This window comes from Manis javanica, chromosome 13 (assembly GCF_040802235.1).
Source record: "Manis javanica isolate MJ-LG chromosome 13, MJ_LKY, whole genome shotgun sequence".
NCBI lineage: Eukaryota > Metazoa > Chordata > Mammalia > Pholidota > Manidae > Manis > Manis javanica.
This window is the reverse complement of record NC_133168.1, coordinates 93817613-93832831: the sequence shown is the minus strand read 5'-3', so window position 1 is coordinate 93832831 and position 15219 is coordinate 93817613. Positions and strand designations below refer to the sequence as shown.

Here is a 15219-nt window from a genome sequence, read left to right as displayed (position 1 = left end):
AAACATAGTAAATGTATCTAGAGATTAACCATAGCTTAAAAGGCAAGAAAACTAAACTGAGAAAATAATTCTCCACAGTACCAAGAGAAGCCAGAACATGGTGGAACAATAACTTCAAACTACCTAAAGCAACACCTGCACAGAATTTTATAACTAAACTATCATTCAGAAATGAGGGCAATATAAAAGATATTTTCAGACAAAAAATGGTCATTACTGTCACTAGCTTTCACAGAAAGAATGCCTAAAGGATGTCCTTCAAAAAGAAAGAAATTAAAACTAAAAAAAAAGAAATTGGATGTAAACAGTTAATACACGCGTGAGTAAATCAAAACAAACATTGACTCTATTAAATAATAATAATAAGTTTGGGAGAGTTTGGTGAAAATTAAAGGAAAATAGTCCGATGTTCTTCTCTTTGGAGGAAAAAAGTAAAAATACTGGATAACTATATTTTATTAAGTATTTTTGTCTGTTTGTTTGTTATCATTAATCTACAATTACATGAAGAACATTATGTTTACTAGGGTCCCCCTTCACCAAGTCCCCCCAACAAACCCCATTACAGTCACTGTCCATCAGCGTTGTAAGATGTTGTAGAATCACTACTTGTCTTCTCTGTGTTGCACAGCCCTCCCCGTGCCAGCCCCCCACATTATACATGCTAATAGTAAGGCCTCCTTTCTTTTTCCCCGCCCTTATCCCTCCCTTCCCACCCATCCTCCCCAGTCCCCTTCCCTTTGGTAACTGTTAGTCCATTCTTGGGTTCTATGATTCTGCTGCTGTTTTGTTCCTACGGTTGTTCTTTGTTCTTACACTCCACATATGAGTGAAATCATTTTATTTGTCTTTCTCTGCCTGGCTTATTTCACTGAGCATAATACCCTCCAGCTCCATTCATGTTGTTGCAAATGGTAGGATATGTTTCCTTCTTATGGCTCAATAATATTCCATTGTGTATATGTACCACATCTTCTTTAGCCATTCATCTACTGATGGACACTTAGGTTGCTTGCATTTCTTGGCTATTGTAAATAGGGCTGCAATAAACATAGGTTTTCAAACTGGGCTGCTGCATTCTTAGGGTAAACTCCTAGAAGTGGCATTCCTGGGTCAAATGGTATGTCTATTTTGAGCATTTTGAGGAACCTCCATACTGCTTTCCACAATGGTTGAACTAATTTACATTCCCACCAGCAGTGTAGGAGGGTTCACCTTTCTCCACAACCTTGCCAACATTAAGTATTTTTATTAAAATATTAAAGGAATTATTTTTAAAAAGGAGTAGAGGAGAGAGTTTCAAGATGGCAGCATGAGTAGGGTGGTGAAAATCTCCTCCCAAAACCATATATATTTTTGAAAATACAACAAATACAACTATGCCTAACAGAGAGACCAGACGATACAGTACAACAGCCAGGCTTCATCTACATCTGTGAGAACACAGCATGGACACACAATGGGGAAATGACAGCCTCTTCAACAACTGGTGTTGGTAAAACTGGACAGCTCCATGCAAGAGAATGAAACTGGATTATTCTCTATCCCCATACACAAAAGCAAACTCAAAATGGATCAAAGACCTGAATGTAAGTCATGAAACCATAAAACTCTTAGAAGATAACAGGCAACCCCAAGCATCCAGTCCCCGGGGATGGAGGAGGAGCAGAAAAGAAAAACAAAAAGCTAGTGAATCGGTGCAGGAATGTCTGCTTGGACCCCTGCAAGCTGCTACTTCATGTGTCTGCACCCCAGCCTCTCTCCTACCATTTCCCCTGGAAAAGCCCTGACTGCTTGTGTGTCAGGAGGACGGCGGTTCTCTAAGGCAGGAGCCTGCCACTCCCTCATTTACTAGCAAGTCAATAAACTATTCTTTTCTTTCCTCAAAACCTTGTCACTGTGTTTTGTGATTTGACCTCAGGGACGAGGACCGGGTCTTGGCATCAGGAGCAGCACCCCCGACCCCCCGACCAAGTGCCCGCAGGGCCGCTCCCTCAGTGTCAGAGGCCACAGGGCCGAGCTGTCAGGGATGCAGACCTCCCGGCTTCCTCCTTGCTAGCCACAGGGGACTGTGCCGGCCAGGAGTGCCTGCTGTGTGGCGGGTCAAGCACAAGCCTCTAGAACTCCCTGTAAAGTATACCTTAAAGCAGTACTGCCTTCCAGGAGAGCTTACAGACTGGAGTGACCACCAAGGAGTTGGAAGATGTCGGCGTGGTGATTTCCGCAGACCCTTATTGAAGTCACTCGTTTGGCCTACGCCGAAAACGGATGAATCTTGGAGATGACAGTGCATGATGGTCACCGTCATCGGAGTGTCTCATATTGTAGTTACTGCTGCACATGGGGCTTCGTCACTTGGTCCCCAAGCACCCAGTGTGTAAGTAGTGGTCAGGAAAATGCTCTTTGTTCTCTTCCTGTGAGTGAAGACCAGCAGGGCGGTTAGCTTTCAGCCGGCAAGGAGAGAGAACTATCTCAGAGGCATATCAGGCCTCCAGACCTAGGCTGTCACTTAGTCAGAAGGAACCTTCATCTCCTTTTCCTTCCAGAAGCCGTCACACTGGCCCATCCCATTGATGGCACTCTGCTGACTGGACCCGGGGATCAGGAAGTACAGCTCATCTAGGCATATTGACAGAACACACACGTGTCAGAAGGTGGGAAATAAATCCAACAAAAATTCAGGGGCCTTTCATCTTATAGAAGTATCTAGAGGTCTATCTTGTGGGCATGCAAAGCTCTCCCTTCTAAGGTGATGAATAAGATGCTGTATCTGCACGCCCTCCAACACACACACACACACACACGGCACAGCAGCCTGGTAGATCACCTCGGATTTCAGAGGCAGCACAGACCTCATGTCCAGTGTGCTTCTCTGACCCATTTACTGATTGGTCTGAAAAGCACCTAGTTTGAGAGCAGCCTGGAACTGTGGAAGGTGGACGCCAGGAGATGGCAACACCTGGATCTCCTCTCATTGCCGCCCCTTCAAGGTGCACACCTGAACATGGCCTAGAGGGGAAGTGACTTGCCCAAGATCACAAGGCCCAGACCCCGGACTGACTTGCGTGCTGTTCCACGCTCCATGCCAAGCCTGGTTGGCATTCTTCCATCTCTGAGTCTGTGCATCAGACACACGTGACACCAGCCCCCAGGAGTTTTAGGTGTCATCCATGTATCCCTGGGGATGTCCCTAGGGAGGAATGTCTGGCGTGACCCTGCCTGTGCAGGTTGGGACGTTGGGCAGCTCCTGGGAGGTACCGTGGCCTCAGCAGGACAGGGAACTGGGGAGAAAAAGCAGCCTGAGCTCAGCTCTTGTCTCCTCGGAGCTGGGACCCTGGTGTCATTGCCAAAGAGCGAGGGGAGGGCTCTGGTGGAGATCTGTGTACTCATGCATGGCAAGGGCCAGGAGGGTGGGCAGTCAGCAGCCCAGAGGGGCATGTGGGCGTGTCTGAATGCAGGGAGGGGCCCAGTAAATGGACCCTTGAAGAAGTGATGTCACTGAAGACACGCCCAGTAGAACCTGAATTGTGACCCAGACGGAACCCAGCTCCTGGTCGCAGACCCCAGTCCTGCTCACTTGACCGGAGGCGCTCGACAGAGCAACATGCGGTCTTGTTTTGCGGAGCCTTCTGAAGGCGTGGGAGTCAGGGAAGCCGAGACGGAGAGTCTTCCTGCTCGCTGTGGGCGCTGGCTCAGTGGCCTCCTCCACCACCTCTGTCCGTGTCTCCCGAGGAGCCCCGAGGTAACACAGGGCGGCCCAGAGCGGGCCCCTCCAGGACCAGGCCACTGTGTGACCCATCCCGGGCTGAGCTTCCTGCCGGCCTTTCCTGTGTGTGCGCGGTGGGCGTGGGGCATGGGGGGACTGAAGGCTGGGGAGGAGGGGGCAGTCAGTGTCACAGCTCTGGTCTAATGATTCAGGATGTGGAGGTGAGTGTTGGGACCAGGTACTTCCACCCACATGTTAATCCTGAGCTCAGGGGGTGTCCTCTCCTTCCCCCTGGGACTGGATGTCTAGGCAGATGGCCCTCTGTGCCTGATCTCAGGGGCACAGTTTGGGGCCCACACTGCCCCCTGCGGGGAGGTCCACGCAGCCCCGAGTGCCTCCTCCCCCACTACCAGGCTCGGGCTTTGCAGAGCTCCACCCTGGGGAGCGAGGAGGAGCTGGTGGATGGACTCACCTACTCCATCTTCCTGGACCTGGGGCAGGCTGCCTACACCCCAGGACCCCATTCCAAGCCTGGTAACCTGCCAGGGCCCTCCCAGGGCTTCCCCATGAGATTGGCCAACAGACCCACTCCAGAGAGCCTGGAACCTCGATCCCGGGGACACCCCGTGCCGCTCCTTGCATACACCCCAGGACGTTGGGGGCTCTCGGGTGAGCTGCAAACCTCCCTCGTCCTGGTGGGTCCTGGGTTTCCTACTGACTATCTCCCTGCTGCCCCCCTCAGCGTGAACCTGAGCCATCTGTCCATGGGACTGAGGTCCCCAAGCACAGGACTCCCTGGACACGCGTGAGGAGGAAGTGGAGAAAGCGCACCGCACGAGTGGAACCGGCTCCAAACACCAGCCAGAGCGCTCCTGAGCTCACACTTCTTCCTGAGGATGCTGACCAGCTGACCACAGGCCAGCGGCTCCCCAGGTGAGCACCCACCCCCTCCTTGGCACAGTCGGGCCTCTGCCCACAGCCCGCGATCTGTCTTGAGTGTCCCCACATGTGTCTGAGCCGCTGAGTGCTCCTCTGACAGGCAGGGTGGCTGGCGGTCAGCCTGTTAGGGTGCCCATGGGGAACATGGGAGGAGCTTAGAGGGGCTCCCCTGGCGCCCGGCAGTGCAGAAAGGACTGGCGGCCAAGCTGGGCCACTTCGGGGCTTACTTCTCTGTACCCGATAAAAGCCTTTGGCCTCACCCATCAGTGGCCTGGAGCCTGGCTCATTTGGAAAAGCACATGGGAAGCAGCCTTTTGGAATGGAGGCTCGCGATTCCCTGAGGCTGTGCCCGGACTGTGTCCTCACTGTGGCCACATGGGGGACCTCTGGGGACAGCAGAGAGGTACCTGGGAAGGATCGGGTAGGGCTTCCATCAGCAACAATAGGGAATGAAGCACCCACTTGGTGCAGACCTTTGGGGACACTTAGCATAACTCACTGAAGGAAGCAGATGCAATACTGGGACCCCGTCCCCGGTGGACTCATTCAATCACTTCAGGTGTCATCCTCAGGTCAGGGCCAGGGAGTGTCACAGGTGGTGCCCTCTCGGCCTCTTCCAGGAACAGGGGCCATGACAAGGGGCCAGAGGAGGAATTGAAAATATAAGCATTCACTGGGTCCAGAGGGGGCACTGCCCATCTCACAGAATGGGGTGAGGAGGCGTGTAGGCCTTGGGGCAGGGGGCGCACAGCAAAGCCCAGCAGGTCACTCATCTTCGGATTCCCATGGGCAGGCTGATGACTGGGGACTTCCTATTCAGGAGGATGGGAGAGGATGGGGTCCCAGGAGAGACACGCAGGGTCAGGAAGGGGGAGGGGCAGGTGTCTGGACAGGCAGGGGAGTGCACAGGGGCCAGGCCCACACAAGGGCGGACCGGGAGGGCAGTGTGGCTGGAAAGAACAGGCTTCTCACTCTGCCACCCCCAGGCCTTCCCCCAGCCCCAGGATGGGACGGGCTAGGCGCCTGGCCTGGGAGCCCGAGCATGCGCCCAGGGTCCACCATGACAGCCAGCCTTCATCTACCCTGGAGGACCAAGTCCACCACCACTTGGTCCAGGAGATGTACCTGGGGCCCACAGTGGCAGAGCTGCAAGGTGAGGGGCTGCAGCCAGGGGACCATCCAGGGTGGGCTTCCCGGACTGAGATTCCCTTCAAGGCCATGAGGTCTCTTCTGTCCTTGGTAAGGTATGGGGGTAATCAGGTCTGGGGTGACCCTTTCTCTGTGTCCTGCTCCAGCACTACGTCGGAGGAGACCGAGGTGGCATGCCTGGTATCTCTTGTGCCACCACTATCTACAACCAGTTCAGGAGCTCCCTGAGACCCCTGTGCTGGAGCTACAGCCGGCGTCACGTGCTTCAGTCTGTGCAGAGCCGGGGGATGTCCCAGCAGTGGCCTCAGTACCCGTGCTAGCTGCGAGCACCTGGGACATCCCAGGAGTGGTCTCAGGCCCCGAGCTACAGCCCCATGATCCATTGAGCCCAGGGCCCAGGGCACCTGCTGGAACGGCACTGGGCCAGGGAGAGCCAGATGTGGGCCTGGAACCCACCAGGCCCTGTACCGCGAGCACCCAGGACATGTGGAGGAAGGAGGAGCCGCCCATCCTGGTGTTTGCCCCCCGCCTGGTGGCCAAGCAGCTGACCCTGATGTGTGCGGTGAGTGGAGCGGGCTCTCGGGGACGGGGGTAGGCCTTCCCTGTGTCACGGGCTGCCCCAGACCTGCCCTCCCCTGACGTGGACTCCTGTGATGTGGGCCCACATCCCAGCTTCCCCACGGACTCACCCTGTGCACTGAGAGACTCTCCTCACCCCCAAGCCCTCACTGACCACACGGGGACAGTAGGGCCGGCCCTTAGGGATCCTTGGAGACCAATGAGGAGGAGCGGAGGGAAGGTGGGCAGGGCCTGGCCGGGCTGGGAGGGGCAGGGCAGGGGAGGGGTGCTCAGGGAGGTGCTGCCAGGGCCTTAGGTCCCCGGGCCATTGGCCTTGCAGGCTCCTATGGCCTCCGCACCTCGGGAGCCCCTGCCATGGACCTGACTACGTGGGAGACACAGACACCAACAAAGGCCCTGGGTGGAGGTGTTTCAGGGGAAACTGCACCTGAGTGGGGAGTAGGATCCATGGGGTGGCAGCATGGGAGGCAGATGCCCCAGGTTGGGCAGGCTGAGCTGCCTTGTGCTGCAGGGAGGAGGTGAGTGAGGGTGCCTGCGAGTAGAGCTCCTCTGTTCCCCACCATGCTGTGCATCCAGTTCTCAGTGCCTCAGTGGATGCAGTCCAAAGCCCAGATGGCCACACCCCCAGTTGCCTGGGGTCCAGCTCTGACTGGTGACTGCCTGGCACAGGGGCATAGCTGGATGACCCCTGCTTCTCATGCCCAGGAGCTGTTCATGAAGGTGCGCTATTCTGAATGCCAAGCCTACCTTTGGCACCAACCACAAACAGGAACCATTGAGCACATCGCTCCCACCATCCATAAGGTCATGAAGCAGATTGAAGCTACAGTCAGGTTGGTCACCACCTCCTGCCTTGGGACCCCGAGCATGACGGCCCAGGACAGGGCACGAGTGGTGGAGTTCTGGATCCGGGTGGCCGAGGTGAGTCATGGGACGGCCCCTGGGGTCCATCCTGGTGTCTTGGGACCTGCTCCCCTCCTTGGCCAACTCTCAGGGTGGTTGCCTACGGTGTGCCCTGCACAGTCCCTGGGCCCCTCCTGCCAGGGGTGTGTGGACCTGGACTCGCAGGCCCTGGTGGGGGTGACAGCCATCCCTGGCCCCTTCCTTGGGTTGAGCCACAGTCCTCCACCCAGGAGGGTGCTCAGCAGGTACCAGGTGTGCTGCGCTCCCTGCGTGACTGTCTCCTTAAGGACAGGAGTTCATGGGGGGACAGAAGCAGAGAACCAGGCCATGCTCTCAGCTCTGTCTTCCCTCCCAGGAGTGCTGGTACCTCAGGAACCACGCTGCCCTCCATGCCATTGTCTCAGCCCTGCAGTGCCCTGCTATTCGTCATCTGGACAGCACCTGGAGTCATGTGTCCTGGTGGGTAGGCCTGTCCCTGGGACCAGGGCACCTGAGTGGACAGGGACACACCTACATCTGGCAGTGTCCCCTCAGTGGGCTGGGACTTCCTGGGAGACGGCAGAGCCTAGGGACAGTGATGGAGACTCTTGGAGCCCCTGTGGGTTAGGCCATGGGTTCCTCCACAGGAATCAGTTCCCTGCAATGTCAGGTGTGGGGTGAAGCCCATTGGAGATCTGGAGCTTGTGCTCTGCAGCAGGAGGTCTCTGCCCCAAGGACAGCGACCTGGCCCAAAGCAGATTCGCACCCAGGAGAACAGGGAATGGAGGCCCCGGGTGGAAACACGCAGCCCCCTCCCCAGGCCACGGATTCCCAGGGCTCAGGGCCGTGGTGGAAAGCCTCCTGCGGGCTAGCGGGCCTTCTAGGATACCCGGGAAAAGGGGTCAGCCCCGAGACTCCCCGCCTGCTGGCCGCATGTGTCCCTCCTCCTCTCCCATCCCCGTAGGGAGAGCTCCTGGATCTACAAAAAACTTAAAAACACGGACAAGGGGGTTAACAGGAAGCAGCTCCTAGAGGTAAATGGAGGCTAGAGGTCTGGAAGGGAGGGATCCTTGGGGCAAGTCCTCTGCCGCGCTGTGTCCCAGCTTGGGGGCAGACTTGAGGTTTGCGGGGTGGGAGGGGGAAGCTGATGGGGAAAGTAGGGTCCCCCAGGTCCCCGAGGGCTTCGTCTGTCTCCTTCCCTGGCTCCACTTGACTGGGCGCCTAGCATCTAGTGAGGACCCAGGGGACAGCCCCCTGTCAGGGCTGGGGCTGGCGTGGGGTTGGCAGCAGGGTTGGGGCCTGTGGCCGAGCAAGGTTGGCTTGTCCCCTGGGTCCCCTGAGCCTGTCACGGCCCCTCTGTGGCCTCAGCTCCTCATGTGCATATGGAGGGTTGCCGTCACCCTGGGGTGCGGGTCTCCCAGGTGAGCAGGGCCCACAGAACACAAGATAGGCTTCAGCTTTGTGCCGCCCACAGTCATGTGAGGGGAGCGGTGCTGATAGCCGGGTGACGGTGCTCAGGGCACCCTGGGAGGCAGAGGGACCTCCCCTGACCCTCTCAGGGCGCGGCCGTGGCCCAAGAACCCGCATGAGTATGAGTGTGTGCTGGAGCTGGGGTCGCTCTGGGCTGAGAGCCTGCTGGAGGTGGGGACAGCGTAGGTGCCAGGGGGCTCGGGCAAGGCGTCCACCCACCACGGTCTGGCTGCGGGAGGCACGTGGGAGGGGAGCAGGAGCACCTGAGTGTCCGGGGCCTTGCAGGAGGCGAGGGCCATCGTGAAGCAACAGCTGTGGGCCGTCAGGGCATCCCAGGACGTGAAGAAGCAGGTGAGCACGGCGCGGGTCACGGGCGGTGGGGGCGACCCTGCACCTGCTCCTGGTGCCACCAGCCCTGAGCTGCCGGCACTGGGGGGACCAGGAGGAGGGCGAGAGCAGCTGGGTACAGGGGGCAGTAGGAGGGCAGGTGCAGGGCCCACAGGTCCTGGGAATGGCCGAAAGCCAGCCCTGGGAGGGACCAGGAGAGGAGAGCAGGGCGAAGGGAGGGGGGGAGGCCGCACAGGGTGGTCCAAGGGAGCTGGGGGCTGCGGTGTGGAGTGCAGGGGAGGCTCTGTGGGCGCCCCTGAGGCAGGTGAGGCCTCATCTCCTCCCCACCCCGGTGGCACAGGGCATGGTCCCGTTCCTTGGAGTGTTTCTGGATGACCTGCTCGCAGACCAACTCCCGGAACATGATGAGGAAGTGAGTGACCCAGCAGGGCTCAGGGGGGCAGGATCGTGATCTTTAGAGAGGAGAGAGCCCCCAGTGAGCCCGGACCTCTCAGCACCAGCCATCCCCATTCCTGAGCGTCTCCCCTCCACCTCAGGACGTGGGCTTCTTGGAGAGGACTGCCAGAAGGACCCACCTAAGCCCCGGTCCTGGCCCCAGGGCAGGTGGGGCTGAGGGCTCCAGGGGGCAGCACCTGGGCAGGACTGGTCTCCCCCTCAGGCCCTGCCCACAGGGAGGGATGCTGCTCCTTCCCGCCTGGCAGTGCCTTCCCGCCTGAGGACTCAGCTCCCCAGTGCAGTACCCGCTTCTTGGTAGAACCGAGCCCAGGCCAGGCCCAGGTGCTGTTTCTGGGCAGGCCTGCCCCTTGGAGGGCCCGGGCGGTCTTCCACCTTGAGAAAGGCTGGGGACATTCCGGCCTCGTTCTGGGCTCAGGGGGCTGTTTCCAATGTACTTTGGCTACCTGGCTGCCTTCCAGGGTGATGGGATGAGAGAGAGAGCATCTAGTGCCCAGCCAGCAAAGGGGAGGGATGGAGTCCAGACGCCCTGGGAAGGACACTGTCTGGCCCATCCCCTGGGTCTAACGTGTCTTGACAGAGTTGAGACATGCAGAGCTGAGGACACTAAAGGCTTTGTCAGGTGGGGGGTGGGGGTGGCATCAAGGCCACCTTTCTGGAGGAGGAGCCGGAGACCCAACAATGGGAACAGGCAGGGCTGGATGGCACTGGAAGGAAGGTGGGTTCCTGTGTGAGCAAAGATCCGGGACCATCCCAGTGCCCCCACTCCTCACCCCCCTCCTTGTCTGCATCCTGTCCTTCCTCTGCCCCAGGTCACTAACATCCTATATCAGATCATGATGCACAAGCGTGTGGCCAGGCTATATGATCTGGAGCCCGATGAGCGCTTCCAGTCCTTTTTCCAGACAGTGGAGCTACTGGATGAGGAGCAGAGGTGAGGCCGGCTGGACTCAGGGATGGGCTGCAGCTGCCCACAGGCTCTGGGGGAAGGGCCCCCTGCCATGTGGCTCCAGGGGCTCACAGGTGTCCCTCTGTCCTGCAGTTACCGCCTGTCCTGCCAGGTGGAGCCCCCAGGCCAGGGACCCGGCAGAAAGGGAGCGTTACAGTTATTCAGGTCCCACGTTTAAACGTCCTGGCCAGGGCCAGGTGAGTTTCTGGGCTGGGGCGATCGGCAGCGGGTGGGCTGTTCCCCAGCCTCAGGGAAGCTTCGGGCCATGCTGGGTGTGGGGGCGTCCTAAAGATCAATGGGGCTGGGGCCCCAGCTCCACTGCCGACCAGTCCTGTCAGACTGAAGGGTGGTTCCCTTCCCCTCTGGGACCCCGTTTCCTCCTCTGTGAGTAGGTGACACCCAGGAGCCTTCCCGTGACAGGGACCCCCCGCCCCCCCCGGGTGCTGGTGATTGACAGGACCCTCCGCACAGGGCCCGGAGCCCCGAGGGCAGTGGGGACGGGGTGGAAGCAGGATAATGGGGGGAACCCGGGATAAGCAGTCTCTTCTGCTCACCCGCGTGGCCCTGTAGCTGCTGTCATCGGGCCCTCGGCCCTGCTGGTGTCCTGGCTGCATGTGGAGGAGAGCTTCTTCCCCTTCGGGCAGGCGGCACCCGGCGCCCCAGGGCCCCAGTCTGCCTGCTGCTCCTCCTCCTCCGGCTGCTCATCCCGAGCCTCTGCCGGGGCAGCTGCTCTGGCACCTCCTCCTTCGGCAGACTCGGGCAGCTCCCCAGGCTGCCGCTGCATCCTCAAGGACCCGTGTGTCGCTGCGGCGCACCTGGCCACCTTCGTGCTGTGTCGTCGCCTCTGCTTGTGGCCCACTGGACAGAGGCGAGCAGCCCCACCGTGTGGAGGATGTTCCCCTTCGTGCAGGTGGCCTCCCGCCGTGACACCAACTCCTGCCTGTGTGTTTCTAAGGGGTCTAGACTCCTGCGTCCCCACAGTCAATTCCGGAGTTCCCAGGGACCCCGGTTGGAGGGTCCCCAGGCAGTGACCCCACCTCCCCACCCCTGTGCTCCTGCCCGGGGTCCTCGCACGCACGTCCTCACTCCTACACGCTTCCTGGATGACCTCAAGATGCTGGACCAGAAGCTGGACGACATTCCTCTACCCTGACCCCCCCCAGCTCCGCCCTGGCCTGCGCCCTCCCTTACCAGAGAAATAAACACTGCCTGCTCTCTCCAGGCTCCGCTCACCTCACTTTCCTTCTGAGGGAGCTGGTGGGGCCCGCCTCCCAGGAGTCCCATTCCCCTGCCCCTGCCCCGTGCCTCAGGCCCCACCACACCCTGTTGTTCTGCCAGAGGGCATGTTAAGCCCCAGTGGAGGTTAAGAACTTGGGCCCAGGTTTGAATATTGCCTCCGGCACTGATCAGCTGAAAGGCCTTGGCCAACCTGCTGGGATCCCCCATCCAGAAGATGGGGCCACTAACGGCAGCTGCTTTGCAGAGGAGATAAAGGGTGCAGGAAAGCTGATGCTGGGTGGGGCCCAGCAGCCCTTGGCTGTGAGTAGGTGACGCCCTACTCATGGGATATTGAGTATTATGAACAAGCAGAACTGCCCTGCATGCCCACCACCCCCAAGCCCTCTGGGAACTGTCTCAGCAGGCCTGGGGCCATACAGGCGGAGGGTCTTCTCCAGCTCCTGGGATCAGAGCCTGCGTTTGTGTGAGGACAGTCACACAGCAAACCATACCCAGTTCCCACTTGGAGAGTTAGAACTCTCTCTGCTCATCCTCTGCCCCATTCCCAGGGCAGTCGCAGGGGCTCCTAACTGCAGGACTTATCAGAGCCTTCACTGGGTGTATTAGTCTGCTCAGGCTGCCATAACAAAGTGCTACGTTCCTGGAGACTTAACCAAAAGAAATGTATTGTCTCCCGGGCCGGGAGGCTGGAAGCCCAAGGTCAGGGTGTCTGCTGAGGCCTCTCTCCTGGGCATGTAGATGTAGATGGCCGTCTTCCCCCACAAGGTTTTCCCTCTGTGTGCACGTGTGTGTGTGTGTGTGTGTGTGTGTGTGTGTGTGTGTGTGTGTCCTAATCTTGGAAGGATACCGGTCATACTGGATTAGGGCCCACCCAATGGCCTCATTTGAACTTGATTATCTTGTGAAACACTCTACCTCCACTCTCTCCTGTGGTCCTGGGTGTTAGGGTTTCAATGTCTGAACGTGGGGTTTGGGGGGCTGTGCACAATCTAGGCTGCAACACTCTGCTAAGAAGAGGTGGGAACCTCACAGCGTGAATAAGACAGGTGAGGACCCTTCTTTCTGGGGCACAGATGCATGGCCAGGCGGCTGCCTGAGCCACCCAGTCTCCGGGCAATCAGGGAAGTCTTCTTGGAGGAGGTGAGGTGTGAGTTGAGAATGAAAGTGAAGAGAAGTCGGGAACAAAGGGAGGGAAGGGCAAAGTGGGGGCAAAGGTCAGGGAGTGAGGTGGAGGGGAGAGAGTCGAGTAACAAGTTCTGAGAGCCACGCAGGGCCTCAAAGACGGCGGGCCTTGCCCCGTGCTGGGGAGATGGGAAGCTACAAAAGGCTTCCAACCAGGGGCCGGTGGCGCCCAAGGCTAATGCTGGCAAGAGACTCTGATGGGTTGGGTGCTGGGGAAGGAGGCCCAGGGTGAGTAAGCCGGGTACAGCGCCCCCCGGGGGAGCGCTATGTATTTCCATGCTGTCACAGCTGGGGACGTGGCCGATGCAGGGCCAAAACCTGGAGGGCGTGGACGGAGTCAGGACACCCAGGACCCTTCCTTCCCTGCCCAGTGAGGACCTGGCCCTGATTTGGAGGGCACCTATCCTTTGGAGACTTCAAGGAGATCTGCGCACCTCCCAGAAAAGCCTCACACACACTTTTGGAGGCGGGCTTCACAGAAGCCACCGATCCGGTAGTTCTCCGTTTCAGATGCACGCGAAACTCGTGCCCGCGCAGAAACGTGGATGTGCGAGGTCGTCGGGCGGGGGGGACGAGGAGTGCAGCGGCGAGAGTGGGGTGGCGCAGACCCCCGAGACTGCCCGCCCAGCACGAGCGGCGCCCCGCCCGGCCTCAGCAGGGAAGCCGAGGAAGTGGGAGGGAAGCGGTCTTGGGCTTTAGCGGAGAGACTCGCCTCCCCCGAAAGCCCCGCCTTCCCTGCGGGGCCCGCTTGAGTAGGTGCGCGGTGAGCACCAGGGCTCGCTGCGGCTCCGTTTCCCCGGTGCTTCCATCTCTGGCCCCTGTGACTGGAGCTTGGCTGACCCTAGTCGGTCAGGAGCTACCCAGGATGGCAGGGGCAGGGCCAGGACAGGCAGACTCCTGGGATCCGTAGCCTCACCTGTTGACTAAACCGAAACCTCAGTGAGGCCCAAGTTGCCTTTGTGTTTTTCTTGTAGATTTCTGAAAGTGGTAACAAGTGTAGCAGCCCCAGCAGCAGCAGCAGCAGCAGCAGCAGGGGAAACACCCTGCAAGGCGAAGCGGAGGCCCTGGGTTGCAAGCACTGCCCACTCCTCGGCTCCTGAGGCCTCTGTGGACAGAGTGGGGCAGTGGGTCTGGACATAAAGGCCGCTGTGGGTCCCCTCTTCTCATTTCCCCAACTTGTCCATGTGCTAGAAGTGGGGGAGGGGCTCTTGACAAAATTCTGCATGCGAGTATTAACTGCAAGGCTGCCGGCTCCAGGCAGGTGCAAGGAGACACTCCCTTGCTGATTCTAACAGCAACAGTTGCAGAATTTGAACACATAAGCCAAGTCCCCCGGAAATCTGCACCGCAGGTGGCAGTTCCTGTCTTGTCAGCCAGCACTGATATTCCAAGAAACGCTTAGAGCTGTGCTTTTCAACTTGTGGCTATCTTCGGGGAATAAAGTCAGAAAGTCTCCCTCAAGGCATTTCATGATGTGTGTGGGACTGCTCTTAAGGGAATGCAGTAAGAAATGAATTTGTAATAGAAGAAAAGGGGAATCAAATCTTTGTTCAAAACTGAACACTAACATTCACCTGAAAGTGAACTCAAGTAGCCCCAGAAACTTTGTAACCACTAAACGTTGGGGGTGGGGTGGGGGGAGCAGGGCAGTTTCTTCTTGTTCTCCAGATTTTCTGCATCTGAGGATCAGAGATAAAGCTGAAAGCTGATTTTGTTCAACCCCAAGCATCCAGTCCCCAGGGACTGAGGAAGAGCAGAAAAGAAAACCACAAAGCAAGTGAATCGGTGCAGGAATGTCTGCTTGGACCCCTGCAAGCAGCTACTTCATGTGTCTGCACCCCAGCCTCTCTCCTACCATTTCCCCTGGAAAAGCCCTGACTGCTTGTGTGTCAGGAGGACGGCGGTTCTCTAAGGCAGGAGCCTGCCACTCCCTCATTTACTAGCAAGTCAATAAACTATTCTTTTCTTTCCTCAAAACCTTGTCACTGTGTTTTGTGATTTGACCTCAGGGACGAGGACCGGGTCTTGGCATCAGGAGCAGCACCCCCGACCCCCCGACCAAGTGCCCGCAGGGCCGCTCCCTCAGTGTCAGAGGCCACAGGGCCGAGCTGTCAGGGACGCAGAGCTCCCGGCTTCCTCCTTGCTAGCCACAGGGGACTGTGCCGGCCAGGAGTGCCTGCTGTGTGGCGGGTCAAGCACAAGCCTCTAGAACTCCCTGTAAAGTATACATTGAAAGCAGTACTGCCTTCCAGGAGAGCTTACAGACTGGAGTGACCACCAAGGCCTTGGAAGATGTCGGCGTGGTGATTTCCGCAGACCCTTA

The 15219-nt window shown here is 58.3% G+C and overlaps 1 protein-coding gene across 1 annotated transcript; it reads left to right on the top strand.

Annotated features, from left to right (window-relative positions):
* The first annotated feature begins 3919 nt into the window (after nucleotides 1–3919).
* On the top strand, nucleotides 3920–11693 carry LOC108398199 (ral-GDS-related protein-like). Its single transcript, XM_073219505.1, has 12 exons — nucleotides 3920–3927; nucleotides 4044–4206; nucleotides 4449–4639; nucleotides 5632–5798; nucleotides 5941–6356; nucleotides 7079–7294; nucleotides 7632–7735; nucleotides 8220–8289; nucleotides 9011–9076; nucleotides 9414–9485; nucleotides 10339–10460; nucleotides 10569–11693. Exons 1-12 carry the CDS (start codon nucleotides 3920–3922, stop codon nucleotides 10651–10653), a joined length of 1680 nt encoding a protein of 559 aa, XP_073075606.1. The 3' UTR covers nucleotides 10654–11693.
* Nucleotides 11694–15219: the final 3526 nt, after the last annotated feature.

Coding starts and splice junctions, on each gene's coding strand:
- LOC108398199 (XM_073219505.1), top strand. Junction 4,207..4,448: donor TCTTCCTGGACCTGGGGCAG/GCTGCCTACACC, acceptor TGCCCCCCTCAG/CGTGAACCTGAGCCATCTGT. Junction 9,077..9,413: donor CCCAGGACGTGAAGAAGCAG/GTGAGCACGGCG, acceptor CCGGTGGCACAG/GGCATGGTCCCGTTCCTTGG.